The sequence below is a fragment of the Carlito syrichta genome, unplaced genomic scaffold (genome assembly GCF_000164805.1).
Source record: "Carlito syrichta isolate Samal-C Ts95f unplaced genomic scaffold, Tarsius_syrichta-2.0.1 Scaffold304574, whole genome shotgun sequence".
In the NCBI taxonomy this organism is placed as follows: domain Eukaryota; kingdom Metazoa; phylum Chordata; class Mammalia; order Primates; family Tarsiidae; genus Carlito; species Carlito syrichta.
In genome coordinates, this window is record NW_007248670.1 from 1056374 (window position 1) to 1074258 (window position 17885).

Below are 17885 nucleotides of genomic sequence, written 5' to 3' on the forward strand. Positions count from 1 at the left end.
GAGAAAGAAATCCAATAGGAATTCACCCCATCCCAAATAGTAGTCAGTTGTTCCAACAGTACTTACTAAATGGTCTTTACTTCCCCAAGATTTTTATGTTTGTTGTACATTGAATTTCCTTATGTGTCTGGGTTTATTTCTGGACTCTATTCTGTTCTACTGATGTCTCACTATTTCTTTTCCAGTACCAATAGGAAAAGTTTGGTACCTTAAAGACAACTTTAAATATGTGGAAGAGTTAGTCTTTTTTCATTTCCTTTTTTCCCCCACTATTATTATTATTATTATTTTTGGTTATTCTCATATTAATTTTTCAAAAGGACTTTAGTAACTTTTTATTATGTTCTGGAAAAAATCTTATTGGTGTTTTAACTGGAAGAGAATTACATTTGTAGATTATTTTAAATAACTGACATCTCTACAGTACTGAGTTATCCTATCTAAGGGAAAAATATATCTTTCCATTTGCCTGAGTAATTTTATGTCCCTTCATAAAGTTTGAAATTTTTCTTCATATAGCTTCTACCTATTTCAACTTAAGTTTAAACCTAGGCATTTTATTTTGGTTGTTATTATAACTTAAAAATTGTTTTTCAATGATATATTCTAACTGAATATAATTTGGACATAATAAAGCTATACATTTATGTGTAATTTTGCATGATTGAATTTTCTTATTGTTTCTAATAGTTTTCCAGTTAATTCTCTTTATGTTTCAATTGTTTAGGTAAACAATTGCATTACTAGTAAATAATGATAATTTTGCCTTCTCTTGTCTAATATTTTATTTCTTTCTCTTGTCTAATTGCATTGGCTAATCAATCTAGAATAATGTTAAATAAATGTTGTGACACTGGGTATATCGAGCAGCTTCTAATGTTTCACTATTGGGTACAGTAAAATTACTAAAATGTACATTCTCACTAAGCCAGGTTAGCATATAACCTAGAGGCTATTTCTTGTCAACGCCTAGCACATAGCCGACTTTCAGTGACTGCTATGCTAATACTGACATACACAGAGATCCATGAGTAGTACAGGATCATGCTAAACAGAAATTTTAAAACACTAACATTTACCGAGCAACTCTTGTGTACAGGGCACTGGCCTAAACGCTCCCATTAACATCTCTAAGTTGATTTTGACAACCTACAATGATGGAAAGAGCATTGCGGTAGAAGTGTGAAGACTCAGGTTCCAATCTCATCTCTGTCTCTGATTTAATGACCTTAAGAGATTCTTAATCAACAGCTTCCGTTTACCCAGGAGAGAGAACTTGGGTGAAAAGGAGGCAGTCTTAGAATTCATTTGAGAAAAGGCCTGCGGTCACTTCTGGCCCTCCCTGCTCCCATACTGACAGCGAGTTTACAGCTGATACCCAGTAGAGGGGGCAGAGATTGAAAGGTGGTGGAGCAAGGCTTCTTTGACAGAACGGAGGTGGGGACACTACTAGAAATAAAACACAAAACAACAACGCAGGCCCCTTGCCATTCATTGCACCTCCCCTGTGAAACATGTCAGCTTCAACTACGCTCTCTCGTGATGGGAATGTAGATTCCGAGCTGCCAAGCACTATATCATAAATCCCAAATTCTCACACACACCCTGAGCACTGCGGGGGGTAGCTCAACTTTTATCCTCCACTGCCAGGTCCTGGGCAAGCCATCTGGAACCAGATGTGGTATCTGCAGACGACCCGGCATTAGGACCTAGGCCTCCTTACTCATTTGGGGGCACATTCAGGGGTTACAGGACAACCTTCTAGAGAATGACGTCGGTGGAGAAAGGGGCCACCCAGAGGTCAAAAAGGTCATATCGCTTTCTTGGCGAAGCTGCACCCCCTCGGAGGTGACCGGGGCCTGCAGGGGGGCGGAGAGGAGGCCGGGCTCCAGGCTGTTGAGTGACCGCCCTCCCAGCCAATGGGCACGTGGCTCCGCCGCGCTGAGGTCCCGCCTCTCCGGCGCGCGGTACTCACTTTCCCCACTTCGGCGTTGCCCATGGAGATGACTTTGATGCGGAGGGACTTGCCAGGCTCCTTCCGCTTCGGCATGTTGGCCTCCATTGCCCTCGCCTCTCTCGGGGCCACCTGCCTCGGTCTCTCCTTGTGCACCCCCGGCCCGTCCCTCAGGCCTTCTCGTCCAATGGCGGAACCGCTGCTCGCGTCACCGCCTGGGCTCCGCGGCTCGCCATCCCCGCCGCTGCTTGGCAGCAGGCGCGGGCTGTTGGCAGCGCGGGGAGCCGCGGGAGGGAGGCGAGAGTCTCGCGATGCTAGACCGGGCGGCTGACGTCATCGCCGGGCCCTAGAGACGACGCTCCGGTACCCGGTCTCTGGAGCCGCCGAGGTTACGCTTCGTGGCGAGGGCGGCCTTGCTTTCGGGGACACAGGACAGGAGGCGCTTGTCGCGCCCGCAGCCGAGTGGGAGGAGTGTGTGGGCTTGCTGGGCAGGCCTGGTAGCAGCTGGAATGACGCGTTACTTCACGCCCAGCCACACTACGGTCCACTTCGGGGTTTTTTCCTGGACTCTCCTTCGGCCCTGGGGCCCGTCGGCCGCCCCCGCCCTCCAGTTGTCTGTTCCCGGCGCTCGAGCTCCCTGAGGGGAAGTCTAGGGCGGGAAAGTGGGGAGTCGGAGCCCCGGTCCCGGAGGGGGGCCTCAGGCAAGACGGGAGGCGCCCAGAGTCTCGCTCCCATCATGAAAATGGAGCTGTCCGTCTGGAGTCCAGCGAGGGCGTGGGTTCCGTCTCCGCTCCTGGATGACAGGGCTCTGGTGGACTCGGATTTGTCGACTCACCTGTGGGACGAAGGCTCGGGCCCCGTCGTGTTGGTGGCGCTGTCGCCACCTGTCCCGGCGTGTGACGGTAGCCGCGCCCGCCTTTGCTCCTGCCATCGCACGGCCTAAGGGCGAGTCCTAAGATGACCGCTTTTCTAGAAAAACAGCTGTTTGCATAAAAGTCATTGACAGGAACGGTAGTTTTTCGAGTCAGCATCTTCAGTTACAGAAGATGAGGAGACCTTGACGGTGAGGATTTAGTGCCCTGAAAAAGGAATGGCCGCCCATTTCCCACTAAATTGCAAAGAGAAAGGTATCATTGCTTGGGTTCTCACATAGCTGTAAATATCTTAAAAGAAATACATTTACAGAGAGACAATGGATAAAAAGCTCAACATTTCATAGTAGTTATTTTGAGTGAGATTTTCAAACATTTTAATTTAGAAATTTAATTTTTAAACAAATGCTTTTTTTTTTAAAAAAAGAAAACTTATTCTGGATTGTTTTTATAATCAACAAATACTATCATTCAATGGAGTATCTAAAATTCTTTTCAAATATGAAATATTAAGTCCTAGTTCGAATTTTGATAGTTTAAAGCTGAAAAGCATTGGGTTGATACTGTGATTCTTCACAAAGCGGGATGCTGACTTCTCAGTATGATGTAGTAAATCAAATCACTGAACATCTAATCTCTTCAATAGTTTACCTTTGGCCCTGTAATAGAACTGGTATTGTGGAAGAGTAATTGCAGAATGTCAATCCTCAACTTCTGAAGACGATTAGCTGTGGGTATGATACTGTTGAGACTAAGCAGTGAAACACCAGAGATTAAAATATATTGCCATCTATTCCTAATGATGTTTTTGACATTTTAATATGGATAGCATCTTTTCCTTTCCTTTATACATATGTATATGTACCGCAAAATATAGTGTGGCATTTTATCTTTCAACATTTTATCTTGAAATAATCTCACACAGAAAAGTTGCAAGAACAGCATTAAAAAATCTAGTATACCCTTTATTCAGATTCATCAATTGTTAACACTTTGGCCCCATTTACTATGTCAGTTATGCTCACTCTCTGCATGTGCCTATACACGCACTTTTTTCTGAATAAGGTTAATTTGCAGACATTTCTTTATCCATAAATACTTCAATGTGTGTTTCCTGAGAATAAGGACTTTCTTTGATATAGCAACAGTATATTTATCAAAATTAAGAAATGAAACATTTCTCCAGCACTATCATACAATTCTGTGGTTTTCAAACTGTGCTCTGAGTTGCCCCACCGCCCCACAGTGAATTCACATGGGGATATCTGTGGGGTATTTTGCATTCTAAATTTTCAAGACAAAATGAAGTCCAAACAAGTCTACAAAACTACCAGCTTGAGGTTGTTTAAAGTTTCAACAACAGATGGCGCCATATTCCTTGGATATGTCTTATCTTGAGGACTGGTTTTTCCAGGTGATTGTGATACAAGTACAGTGCAAAAAATCAGTGTAGAACAGGAAAAGAGAGTATCCTGTCCAATCTGATTCCAGGGTTTGAGATGTGTATGCCCATAGGTACACACAACCTTTTAGTAAGTAATTGCAGTTATTTAAGAATGAATATTATTTTGCTTTCAGTTTACATGTATTGTTTTTTCAAATGGTCACTGAATTATTAGAGTATAATAAGTTGTTTAAACCTAGATATTTCTTTTGGCCAAGAGGCACAGTGAAAATAATTATTGAGACACTAAAGGTACTATGAACAAAGAAATTTGGGGAACTTTGATCTAACCCATAGTTCATAAGTTGATACTCAAATTTCACCATTTGTCCTAATGATGTTCTTTTCTTTTTTTTTTCTGAGTTGATGTCTTACTCTGTTGCCCATGCTGGAGTGCAGTGGCATGATCACGGCAATTACAGTCATGGCAGCCTCGACCTCCTGGCTCAGACATTCCTTCCACCTCAGCATCCCAGGTAGCTGGGACTACAGGCACATACCACCATGCCCAGCTAGTTTTTAAATTTTTATTTATTTTCTGTAGAGACAAGGTTTCACTATGTTGTCCAGGCTGGTTTTGAACTCTTGGATTCAGGCAGTCCACCCACCTCAGCCTCCGAAAATGCTGAGGTTACAGGCATGAGCCACTGCACTGGCCCTAATAATGTTCTTGTTTTTGTTTTTGTTTTTTGTTTGTTTGTTTGTTTTGAGTTGGAGTCTCACTCGGTCGCCCAGACTGGAGTGCAGTGGCCGCTCCTGGCCACCACAGCCTCGCCTGCTGGGCTCTAGCGATCCTTCCGCCTCAGCCTTCTGAGTAGCCAGAATTACAGGCACGTGCTACCACGCCTGACTGATTTTTTGATTTATTGTAGAGATGAGGTCTCGCCAAATTGCCCAGGCAGGTCTCGAACCCACGGGGTCAGGCAATCCACTCACCTCAGCCTCCCAAAGGCGCGGGATTACCGGCTGAGCCACCGAGCCTGGCTCCTAATAATGTTCTTTATAGTGATATTTGACTCAGTCAACTGGTGTAGGGTCTAACCTAGGATCATTTAGTTGTCATATATATTTAATCTTCTTTAATGTGGAATGGTTTCTTGGCTTTTCTTTGTCTTTCAGAATGATTATTTTTAGACTATCCCTTATTTGTGTTTGTCTAGTGTAGTCTCGTAATTAGACTTGTTTGTGACTGGCTGGAATACTGCAGAAAAGATGTTATGTCCTTTTCAGGACATCATATCAGAAAGTTGTGATGTCAATTTGTTCTGTTTATTAATGATGTTAACCTTATCTCGTGGATTACGGTGGAGTTCATGAGGTTAATCTACAGTAAAGTGACTTATTCCCTTTGTAATAAGTAATGTATAATGGAGTACTTGGAGATTATATAGATATCTTTTTTCATTGAACATTCAGCCACAGTTTTTTAGAGTCCAGTGATAATTATGGATGTAAAATGGTGACTTTCTGGCTCCATCATTCCACCTACACTTATTACTTGGTATTCAAGTTGGCGTCTATGTCATTTTGATATGCTTCCACCATTTTTTTAAAGCACTTTCTTGTTTTCTGGCACAGCAACAAGCCCTGCTTCCCTGAATCCTTTTAATGGAGAAGCCAAGATCTGGGTACTAGCTGTGCTCATTGGTGTTAGGGTGTCTTTGCTTTTGGCCGTTCTGGTTGAGCCAAAAAAGAAATGTACATAATATACGCATCTATTAATAAATCCATATGTGAAAACATAGCTCATGCTGATTATCCCAATGCATTTTAGCATAACAGAATTCATTCTATTTTTCCCCTTTCCATAATTATGACTTCCTTCTTCAACAGTGAGAGACCTGTCTCCCACTATCCTCAATATACTTCTCATTTGCTCAGTCCTATACTACATACAAAGTAGTTTCAGAATTGCTAATTCATACCCCTCCAAAAAAACAAAAATTCTTTTGAACTAATGATCGGTATTTGTCATTCTTTTTGTCCAAAACAGACAAGTACAGTTAGTTTATCATATAGTTGAATATAGTATAAATATTGTGTTCAAATGTTAGGTTAGTCCTTTCTTCCCCTCTTCAATGTGGTTATGGTTTTTATTTGAAGTATAATTAAGTTTATTTGTTTCTGCTTGTACTTTTAGGTTTTTTTTCCCACCTCTTGACTGTTGACTTTATTAATTTTTTGACTACATAAATCATTAGCAGTTTCAAAATTATGATGATGCACTAGTTAAAAGGGTTTTTGTGTTTTTGGAGTGGTATGGATTGGCAACTCTGAAACTACTTCGTATGTAGTGTAGGATTAAGCAAATGAGTAAATATATTGAGGATAATGGGAGCCAGGTCTCTCACTGCTGAAGAAGGAAGTCATAATTATGAAAAGTGTCAATTTCATTCCAACATTCCAATCCCTTTTACTTCTTCCTGCCTACCTCCTATGGGCAGCCCATCACATTAGACTCTAGTTTATTTCTTCCTGCACTTCTTTTTATAAAAAAGTAAGCAGTTACGTGTATATTTTCTTATTTCTCCTTCTTACACAAAAAGTTAGCAGTGTGTGTGTGTGTGTGTGTGTGTGTGTGTGTGTGTGTGTGCATGCGCATGTGCTTTTGAACTTTGCTTTTGCACTAAACAAAATATCCTGAAAAGCACCACGTATGTTCACTAATAGGTAAAAAAAGATCATATTTCTTTTTTACAGCTACATAGCACAGTATCTCATTGTGTGGATATAACATGTTTTTTTAATAAATATATTTATGGGCATTTATGTGTTTTCATATTATTGTAGTTGTGTCTTCTAGGTAAATTTCTTTAAAAAATGAGATATTGGGTCAAAGGTAAATGTATATTTACTTTTGTTGCATATTGCAAAATTCTGTAACATTAACGTTCTTAAGCAATATCTGAATTAAGTTAATATTCTCAAGTAATATAATATTAAATTAAATAATTTTATTCTACCTTTGCTTGGTTTAGATATTAATGCTATACTTGCTTCATTTTTAAAAATGTATGTTAGAGGTTTTTGTATTTCCTTCTTTAAAAATTGTTTTTATTTTTTATTTTTTTAAATTTTTACATATTTATATATTTTTAGAAACACAGACTCACTATGTTGCCCAGGCTGGTCTTGAACTCCTGGCCCAAGCAATCCTCTTGCCTTGGCCTCCCAAAGTGCTGGGATTACAGATATGAGCCACCATGACTAGCCTTTTAAAAAAATTAATTAAAAAAAAATTTTTTTTTTGCTTTCTATGCTCTGGAATAATGTATGTGACAAACTTCATATATTAGCAAAAGCAGAGAGAATAAGGTAATGAGCACTCCATGTCTTCAGCAACATCAACATCTGGCCAATCTTGTTTTACCTACACCCCATCCCCACCCCAGATTAGTTGGAGGCAAACATCTATAACATACACATCTTACTGTATATCTTTGAAAGGTGAAGATCTCAAATACTAATATAACAACAATACCACTGGTACACTGTAGTATTCTAAGATGGCCTCCAAGATTCCTGGTCCCTTCTCCTACACACACACACACACACACACACACACACACACACACACACACACCCCTTCTCCCAGTTGGTTAATTAAACACTAATTTAGGTGCTGCTATGAGGGGATTCTGCAGATTAAGGTCCAAATCAGTTTTTTAAAAATTTTTATTTTTTCAGTTGTTTTTAAAATAGGGAGATTATCTTCCATGGGCCTGACCTAAGCAGAAAGCTAGCAAGAAAATGGGCACCACAGTCCTACAATCACAACTAACTGAATTTCACCAAAAACCTGAATGGGCTCGGGAAACGGGCTTCTGAGCTCCAGATGAGAACCCCGATCTCTGATACCTTGATTGCAGGAGATTTCTGACCGAGAAAACCCAACTCTTCAGTGCCTAGACTTCTGACCTACATCACTGGCAGGTGTTTCATGTCTGTTGTTGGAAGCTGGTAAGTCTGTGGTAATTTGCTATACATCAAGAGAAAACTAATATACACACCGAAAAGTTAGCAATAATTCCTGTCAGTGACCAAATTTTTGTGGGAAACTTTTAAACTACAAGAGCAATTTTTTTTTGAAAGCAGGATTTATTGAGAGGACAGAAAAGCTCCTACAGTGGGAGGGGACCTGAAAGGGTTACCCCACAAATGCAATTTTTTAAGGAGTTCTGCTTCCAGTATGGCAGTGTAAGCCCCTTCAGACCAACTCTCCCACTGATAACTATAAACTCTAGGAAAAATACAAAAACAAAAAACTTCTGGGGATTCTGAAGAGTAATGAAAATCATGCAGATGGTAGAGGGGAGTAAAAATCTTGGCGAAGCAACTGTCATGGGAATGAGTTTCTCTCCTGAGCAATATGAGTGCCTGAGAATGCAGACTCTGGCGAGCTCTCCTTATTTGTTAGTGTGTAGGATTTAGTTCCAAGGATGCACTACATCAAATCCAAGGACATGGGTGTTATGATGCCACGTAGATATCTATATTCTCAACCATCACAAAGATCATGTGGCCATTTGTTATTTCCCAAAAATGGCTGTGATGACATCTCCCCTCCCATATGACCTTTAACTTTATAGTGGTAAAATACACATAACACAAAATTTACCATTTTGACCATTTTAAATGTACAGTTCGGTGTCATCAAGCACATTCACATTGTTGTACAACCATCACTGCCATCTATCTCCTGAACTTTTTTATCTTCCCAGACTGAAACTCCATACCCATTAAGCACTGACTCCCCTTACTCCCCTCCTCACTGCCCCTAGCAATGAGCATCTACTTCTGTCTCCATGAATTTGACTCCTCTAGGCAACTCATATCAGTGGGATCATACAGTATTTGTCCTTTGATGACTTGCTTATTTCTCTTAGCATAATATCTTCAAGGCTCACATGTGATATTCTAATAATTGGATTAGTACTCCGTTCATAGCTGGAGGGTCTATGATCCTTGCCCTTGAATCTGGGTTGCCTTGTGACTCTAGTGTAAATGATGTTATACCATCTCCAAAACTAGGGTATGAAAGACAATGTAATTTGCTTCTATTTCTTTTGGAGTGCTCATTTTTGGTTGTTTTAAAATCACTTTCTTATTGTTTATTTTTTAGAAACAGGAGCTTGCTCTGTCACCCAGGCTGGAGTGCAGTGGCACAATCATAGCTCACTACAACTTTGAACTCCTGGGCTCAAGTGATCCTCTTGGCTCAGCCCCCTGAGTAGCTAGGAGCATGCCACCACTACCAAATAATTTTTTCTTTCTCAATATGTTGCCCAGGCTGGTCTCAAACTCCTGGTCTCAAATGATTCTCCTGCTTTGGCCTCTCAAAGTGCTGGGATTCCAGGCACGAGCCACCATGCCCTTGCTGGAATGCTCATTTTTAGAATCCAGCCACCAAACTGAAGAAGTTTCAGCAGTTCATGGAAGGAGCCATGCAGAGAGAAACTGAAACTTCCCACGCACACTCAAAGCCACAGCTGAGCTCCCATATGACAAACAGCACCAACTTGCCAGCCATGGGACTGAGCCATCTTGGAAGTGCCAAGGCAATGAAACAAGGATGCCAGCAAGCAGTGGAATGTAGCAATAAGGAATGTTGGACAAGTGGTATTCAGTAATATGGATAGGTGGGAAACTGCCATTGACCCCACCAAGGAATTTGAGCTCAGAGCAAGGTGCAAATCCCTTGGGAGGGGGTGCCTCGTGGAAACTAGAAGCACTCAAATGCCATTTTCCTTCTGTTCTGTGAATGCCAAGTTCATTTGTGCCTCACGGACTTAGTACATGGTTTCTTTCTGCCTAAATGCTCTTCTCCAGATCTCAAGGTGGTCCAGCCATACCGGTCTGGTTCTCCAGGGAGGAGAGATTTTGGACAAATCAATATTTCCACTTATGTATGCAGTTGCAGTTAATGACACCCAATTGCCTGATAAAAAATTTAAGAAAGGTGAAAGGAAGAAAACGGAAGGAAGACAATAAAAAGAAATAGAAGTAAAGGAGGGAATTTTTTAGAGCTATGTCACCAGGCTCTACTTTTTACTACCTCTTCCCCCCTCTCTCTCTTTATTATTTTTATTATTTTATTATTATTATTTGAGTTGGAGTCTCTCTCTGTTGCCCAGGCTGGAGTACAGTGGCATACTTATGGCTACCACATCCTCAACCTACTGGGCTCAAGTGATCCTTCTGCCTCAGTCTCCCAAGTAGCTGGAACTAGAGGTGTGCACCGCCATATCCGGATTTTTTTGATTTATTGTTAGAGGCTAGGTCTTGCCAACTTTCCCAGGTTAGTCTTGAACCCTTGGGCTCTGGCAGTCCTCTTTCTTTGGCCTCCCAAAGTTCTGGAATTACAGGCATAAGCCACCATACCCAGCCCTCTCTTTTATTCTTAACTTTATTTTTGAGACAGGGTATTGTTCTGTTGCCCAGACTAGAGTGCCAATGCACAATCATAGCTCATTGTAGCCTTGGACTCCTGGTTTCAAGGGATCCTCCTGCCTCAGCCTCCTAAGTAGCTAGAACTACAGGCACACACCACCATGCCTGGCTGATTTTTTTTAAGTTGTAGTTTCACTCTGTCACCTAGGCTGGCACAGTCATAACTCTCTGCAGCCTCTACTTTCTGAACTCAGGTGATCCTTCCACCTCAGCTTCCCAAGTAGTAGTAGGTGCGCCATGATTAATTTTTTCTTTTTTTCTTTTTCTTTTTTTTTTTTTTTTTGTATGTGTTGCCCAGGCTGGTCTTGAAGTTCCAGGCTCAAGCAATCCTCCTGTCTCAGCTGGGACTACAGGCATGAGCCACCATGCCCAACCTACCAAGCACTCTAACAATTTGGGTGAAGATATAGCAGAGATATTGACAAAAGTTGTGGATAACCATCCAAAATGGGAATGATGGCAACCATAATGGGTAACTGAATAATTTTGATTAATCAGTCTGCTGCTGGTTAATTGTGCACATCAGCAGCTTGATGCAATTTTAGCATTTTGCAGTTAAAGCCCATCAAAATTACTCATACAGTATTCAGATTTGTGTAGAGAATATACCTAGGAGTTGAATTGCTTTGCCATAGGGTATGTAATATGTTCAGCTTTGGTAGGTATTGCCAACTTTCCAAAGTGGTTATTGATTTATACTCCTACCAGCAGTAATTGAGAGTTCCAGCTGTTCCACATTCTCATTCTCCCTCAATTTTGTCAGTCTTTTAATTTTAGCCTTCCTTTGTAGTAGTAGTATCTAACTGTAGTTTTAATTTGCATTTCTCTGATGACTAGCATGAGGTTGAGTGCCTTTTCATATTTTAAAGGCCATTTCCTCTTCTTTGAAGTACTTGTTCAATTTTGTGGTCTAATGTTTTATTGAGTTGTTTACTTTTCTCATCAATTTGTAAAAACCTTTATATGTTAGAGATATATATTCTTTATTGATATATATTAGAGATTTATATTCTTTATTAGATACAAGACACTTTGTACAAGAATATCTGTAGCAACACCATTCGTCAAAACTGGAAACAACTTGTTTGTCTGACAGTGAAGAAAGGGATAAATAGTGGTATATTCTTACAATGGAATACTAAAACATTACCATACAATGTTATACTGCTGCTATGAATCTCATAGATGTAATGTTGAATTAAAGAAGCTAGATACAAGGCTGAGCACAGTAGCTCACTCCTGTAACCCCGGAACTTTGGGAGACTGAGGCAGGAGAATTGCTTGACCAGAAGTTCAAGACCAGCCTAGGCAACATAGCAAGACCTCATCTCTAGAAAAATTTTAAAAATTAGCTAGGCATGGTGGAGTGCACCTGTAGTCTCAGCTGCTTGGGAGGCTGAGGTGAAAGGATTACGTGAGTCCAGGAGTTCGAGACTGCAGTGAGCCATGATTATGCCACTGTACTCCAGCCAGGGCTACAGAGTGAGATGTCAACTTAAAAAAAGAAAAAGAAAAGACATCACAAAAGAATAAAAAGAAAATTATTGTATGATTCAAAGTATGCAAAGTTCAAAAAAGATTAAACTAATTGATGATGTTTGGAGTCAGGATTCTGGTTGTCTTTGGGGACAGTGAAGGAAGAGAGTTTAAGGAGGGTTTCTGGGTACAGGTCATGTTCTTGAGTCGAGTAGAGGTTGCACAGGCATATTCACTTGATGAAAATGCATAGGGCTACATACTAATGCTCTGTGTGTTCTTCTATAGTATGTCATACTTCAATATAAAAAAAGTTTACAGAAACATTTCCTACTAATTTTCACAAAGGCCTAATTGAAAAAAGCAGACTTGGCCTGGCATTTTTCTCTGCTCATGGTTTCTTTTGCGTTGCCTGTGACAGCTCTTGGTGTCCATGGAAACCAGACAGAGATGGCGTGGTAGGCAAACAGTGAGAAGGGACTGGAGCCCAGGAAGCCTAGTGAGCCCTAACGGAGCAGGCACTCCACAGTCTTCTCTCCCTGTACTTCCCGTTTCCACTTGGCTAAGCCAGTTCCCTGCTGATGAGCCTATCTGTCCAGGACAACACTCACTACTGCTTGTCATAATTTACACCCCATAACCAGTTCCAGCCCACCCTCCCCACTCCTATCTTTCATTTCCCCCAACCCAGCACAAAAGTTGGCCTGGCAGGGTCTCAAAAGCCAAAAAGGCTTTCTCTGGATTGGGTGCAGTGGCTCATGCCTGTAATCTCAGCACTTTGGGAGATTGAGGTGGAAGGAATGCTTAAGTCTAGGAGTCCAGGAGTTCAAGATCAGCCAGGGCGACATAGAGAGATCTCATCTCTTAAAAAAGAAAAAAAGGGGGGGGCTTTCTCTGGATCAGGGACACCTACCCCTCATTACCCTTACTGTGGGGGTAAGCCTAAAAAGGCCTTCGAGTGGCCATAGTAAATGCTACAGACTCCGTGCATTAGAGCATAAGCACTTTACTTATAGGAAAGCTCTTCAGATCCTTGCTCAGAACTTATTAATTCTTACTTTAAACATAGTTATGTCACCCTGTTATTTGATCTTCTAGGTCTACAAAAAGACAGATTAGAAGTGGGTTGGTGAAATTCTTCCACGAGGGTGCCCTAGTGTCTGGCTATGTTAAATTTGAGGGTTATTCTGGATATATCTGGGTACGAATGTGTGTTCGCAAGCGTATGTGTGGGAGTCTATGTGTATACCAATGTGATGGTTATAATGAATGTGTGTGAGAGTGTATGCATGCATTTGCATCTTGTGCATCTGTTGGTTTTGTGTGTGCACATGGGTGTATGGTATGTGAGGACATTTGTGAATGAATTTGTCATTTGTGGATCTATATGTGTACATGTGATCAGATGTAAAATATGTAAATGAGAATTGACACTTTGGTGACTGTTGGATATATGACAGAGCATTTGTGGAACTGCTTATAAGTTTGCATCTTTGAGTTAAGCTGTAAGTTTATATGTGGATGTATATTGGGATAGCTCTAGGCACAATTTTCAAGTCATATGGTTGAACCATATGGAATTGCCGTTTTTGTGAGTTGAAATGGTTAAATAGTGATTTTTGTATGATTCCAACCAATGTGTGCGCACATACCTGTGTATAGATGTATACATAAATTCAAGTTAGCATGGTCTCTGTACCACATTAGCATTATTATCAGAGCTAAGAAGGAAATGACAACAATGGGAAGAAACTTAACATGTTTCCTTGAGGAAAGAGAAGATATAGAAAGAATGATGAAAGTGCAACCAAAATTGCAACTAGGAAATAGTGGGAAATGAGGTTGAAGGTTCTTTACTCTGGAAAGTTTTCTCTGATATCCATTTTATTTCCATGCACCCCAAGTTGGCCTCTGCCATGAGCTTCTACACTCCCTGTGAAATTACTCTATGATAACTCTTGTCACACTGAACTGTAATGGTTATTTTAATTTGGTTGGCTTCCCCACTATGCAAGTTCACTGAGGGTAAGGACTGTGTCTCTCTAGTTCACTTATATTCCTAGCACTTGGCACAAAGAGTGGTGCAGAATGGAAGTTCAGAATAGAAATGGTGCATGTCAGGCTAAGGACTGCAGCTTGTTCTGGAAAGGCAGGTGACTTTTACTCTGTAGCAACTGATGGACATTTTGGAGAGGGGATTAGCATGCCAAAGACATCATTGAAAGATACTAATTTAGGAATGGTATCAAGAATAATGGATACTCCTGACTGATACCCTCTGATCTCTCCCTTCTGAAAAAATAAAAAATAAAAAATAAACAGAAGTAGCTTATGGCTAGCAACCAGAAGTCCAGGAGTCGTCCAGGCATGTGGTAATAAATACCTCAATGACAGTGGCAATGGGAATGGACAGTGAAGGAGAAATTAAAGAATTGCAACAGAAGTCTCTTGGTGACTGCTAGATGTGGGGCAAACAGAAAAAGAGGAGTGAAGGTGGATCTCAAGTTCTGGAGCCTGAGTGACTGAAATGATGGTCACCTTAACAAATAAGGAGGTCCCAGAGGGCTGTTGTTTAGAGTAAACACTGGTGAGCTCTGTTTTGAGTATGTTGCAGATCTAGATATGTTAGATAGAAATTGAACATAACCAACAAGGAACATCCTAATAAAGACAACCAGTAGACAGTTAGATACTTGAGGTGAGAGTACAGGCAGGAGGCCTAGAGTGCATAGATTCAGTCACTCCCTCAGCAATTATTATTCATTTATTCACTTACTTATTATGTGCCAGACATTGCCCAGGTGCTGGTATATAGCAGTGAACAAAACCAACTTTCTGTCAACTTTTATAGTTTCCTTATCTCTGAAAATATTTTTAAGCTATTCTTTTGCTTATTTACATGTAGTAAGCATAGTTATATTATTACCTGTGTCTAAATTTCTATATCTGAAGTCTTTCTGATCTGTTTCTACTGTCTGTTGTTTATGCTGAGTTTCACTCATATTATCTTATTTTCTTGCATGCTTGATTATCTTTGACGTTGTACTTGTAGGGATCACCTGATATATCAAGATAAAGGTGATTTTCTCCAGAAAAGATTTATATATATTTTTTGGTTTAGGCCAGTTTGATATACTACTAGTTTGATATCCATGGTTTGTCTTGGTCTATCCTAGAGATGAGAATTAGGCTTCAAATCTACATGAGGACTGGCTCCTGGTTTTAGCCAATCAGAGATGAGTTATTTCTTTTATCTTCCTCTGCTCTACTTAGCCTGAAAGCAACTCTTCCCATAGTTCCCTGGATGTGAAAGGGAAAGGGCAGTTCCTTTTATCTACACGTTTATCCAAATAGTGCAGCCCTTTAGAGTTCTAGCTTTATATGTGAATCTATTAGGTAGCACTGGGCTTTTATTTTTAATCATCTACCTTATGAGTCTATCAAAAGTACTGTTCAGTTTCATAGTTTAAACAAGCAAACACCTTCAAAGCATAGAAATGGTGGCTTGTTTCTGTGGGTTTCAGCTTTCTTTTAGGTTTTTTTTCCTAATTATTTATTTCTAGCTTTTCAGATCTCTGGTGCTTTTATGAAGATATCTAAAATGTTTTATTTAGCATTTTCATTGTTTTCAGCAGGATTATTGGCCCATAGTTATCAGAAATCTCCCTAATATGATTTAATTTCTGTTCTAAGATAAACTTATGTTAGAATATGGGGCAAGAGACAGGCATAGGGCATCATTTTCCTGGTGTGGATCATGGTGGAAATGGCATGGTTCTGGAGCTAGCTGCTATCATGGTGATTTCCCAGGGCTGTGACTTCTGGGACCAGTATTTCAGGCAGCAGTTTTGTGATTCTGTGGTTTCCCAATCATGAAGGAAACAGCAGACCAATTCTGTGGTGTGTTTGGGAGTTGTTCTGAAACCTCAGAACCCTCTTTCTTTCTTCATCCCATTCATTGATTCTGTGAGCTATGGCCATTCATAAATTTCTCCCATTTAAAAATAATTATGGTGAATTTTATTGTATGCAATTTAAAACCTTGACCAAAGCAGTAATCTACTAAAAACTTATAGTAAGTGTCATTCTTAGTGATAAAACATTAGAAGAATTCCCTTAAAAAAGGACAATGACACCCATTATTGCCACTTCTATTCACATTGTCTTGGAGGACCCAGTCAGTTCAGAAAATAGTAGGAAAGAAAAAGAAAAAAAACCCATAAGGATTGAAGATGAATGCATGGAAGTATCATTATTTTCAGATCATATGATACTCTACATGGACCCTCCCCAGGTCTGTAGATAAATTTATTAGCTTTAAAATCAAGATTTAAAAATTATTGTATTTCTAAAATAGCAGCAGATAAACAATTTGAAAACATCATTTATATGAGACCTTATCTTTACAAAAAAAAAATTGGGGGCGGGGGTTGGAGTCTCACTCTGTCGCCCAGGCTGGAGTGCAGTGGCACACTCAAGGCCATGCCAGCATCGACCTGCTGGGCTCCGGTGATTCTTCCACCTCAGCCTTCCAAGTAGCTGGAACTACAGGTGCGCACTACCACACCCAGCTAATTATTGATTTATTGTAGAGATGAGGTCTCACCAAGTTTCACAGGCTGGTCTCAAACCCGCAGGCTCAGGTACTTCACTTACCTCAGCCTCCCACAAAAAAAATGTTTTAAAATAGGGGGTCATGGTGGTACATTCTGTAGTCCCAGCTGCTTGGGAGGCTGAGGCAAGAGGATCACTTGAGTCTGGGTGATTGAGATTGCAGTGAGCTATGATTGCACTAGGTACTCCAGCCTGAGTAACAAAGACCATATCTCAAAATAAATAAATCACAAAAAAATGAAACAAACAAATAAATAAAACTGTTTCAAAAAAGGAAAGAAAGACTAATTTATTCATTTACAGTAGCAACAAACTATAAGTAAATCATACAAAGACCTCTAAGAGAAAATAAGCTTTGTTAAGAGTCATTAAAGAATACCTAAGTAAAGAGACTTATCAATCCTTGCCTGGCCCTGCTCAAATATTACTTCAAAATGTATGTGCTTTTTATTCTCTGCTCACACAAATTTCCTTCCTCTAAACTCTTATGCTACTTTTTGTCTTTGTCATTCATTTTGGTATTTTATCATAAGCATAGAAAAAGAGAGGAGGAAAGGGAGAGAAAAGCATAGAGGTGGGTGTTCAGAATTAGCAATATGTAGGGCTGATATACCACATCAGGACCTCACAGGTTGCTTGAGCATGGATCCAAGATCTGATGGAAAGCCTGCCAAGAGCCATTAAACACTCACGAACTGATTTGTGTGAGAAATGTCTTAAGTCTGATAAAATCTTACAGAACTGGTGGCAATCTTAAAGTTGTTGTCAGCTGGCATGCAGGAGCTGTTTTTACCTCTTTTCATCTGGTTAACAGTTTGTCTGTGAAAGCAAAAAGACTAAAAAACCAGACCTCAATGTCCACCAGGAGAGGTTCTGGTTATATTAGGGTACAACTACAGGCAGCTAGTAAAAAAAGAAAAAAAGAGAGAGACACAGAGAGAGAGAACATTATATCACAGATAGGGAACTATTAATAAGAGAGAGAAGAAGAAAAAGCAAGGTGCAAAATAACATCAGCATGTGTTGTTGGTTATGTTTGTTTTGGAAGTATGTACACTTGTACACTTGTGGTTTT

General features: G+C 40.3%; 1 protein-coding gene across 2 annotated transcripts in view; it reads right to left on the minus strand.

The window, feature by feature from the left end:
• Positions 1 to 2245, minus strand: part of DNAJC27 (DnaJ heat shock protein family (Hsp40) member C27) — a 38294-nt gene extending 36049 nt beyond the window's left edge. Inside the window, exon 1 of one of the 2 annotated variants that reach the window (XM_008060284.2) lies at positions 1976 to 2245. In XM_008060284.2, the coding sequence (XP_008058475.1) occupies positions 1976 to 2062 (87 nt within the window). In that variant the 5' untranslated portion in view covers positions 2063 to 2245. The remainder of the gene's footprint in view (positions 1 to 1975) is intronic. The other variant, XM_021713498.1, reaches the window with a different exon arrangement.
• Between the last annotated feature and the right edge of the window lie 15640 nt (positions 2246 to 17885).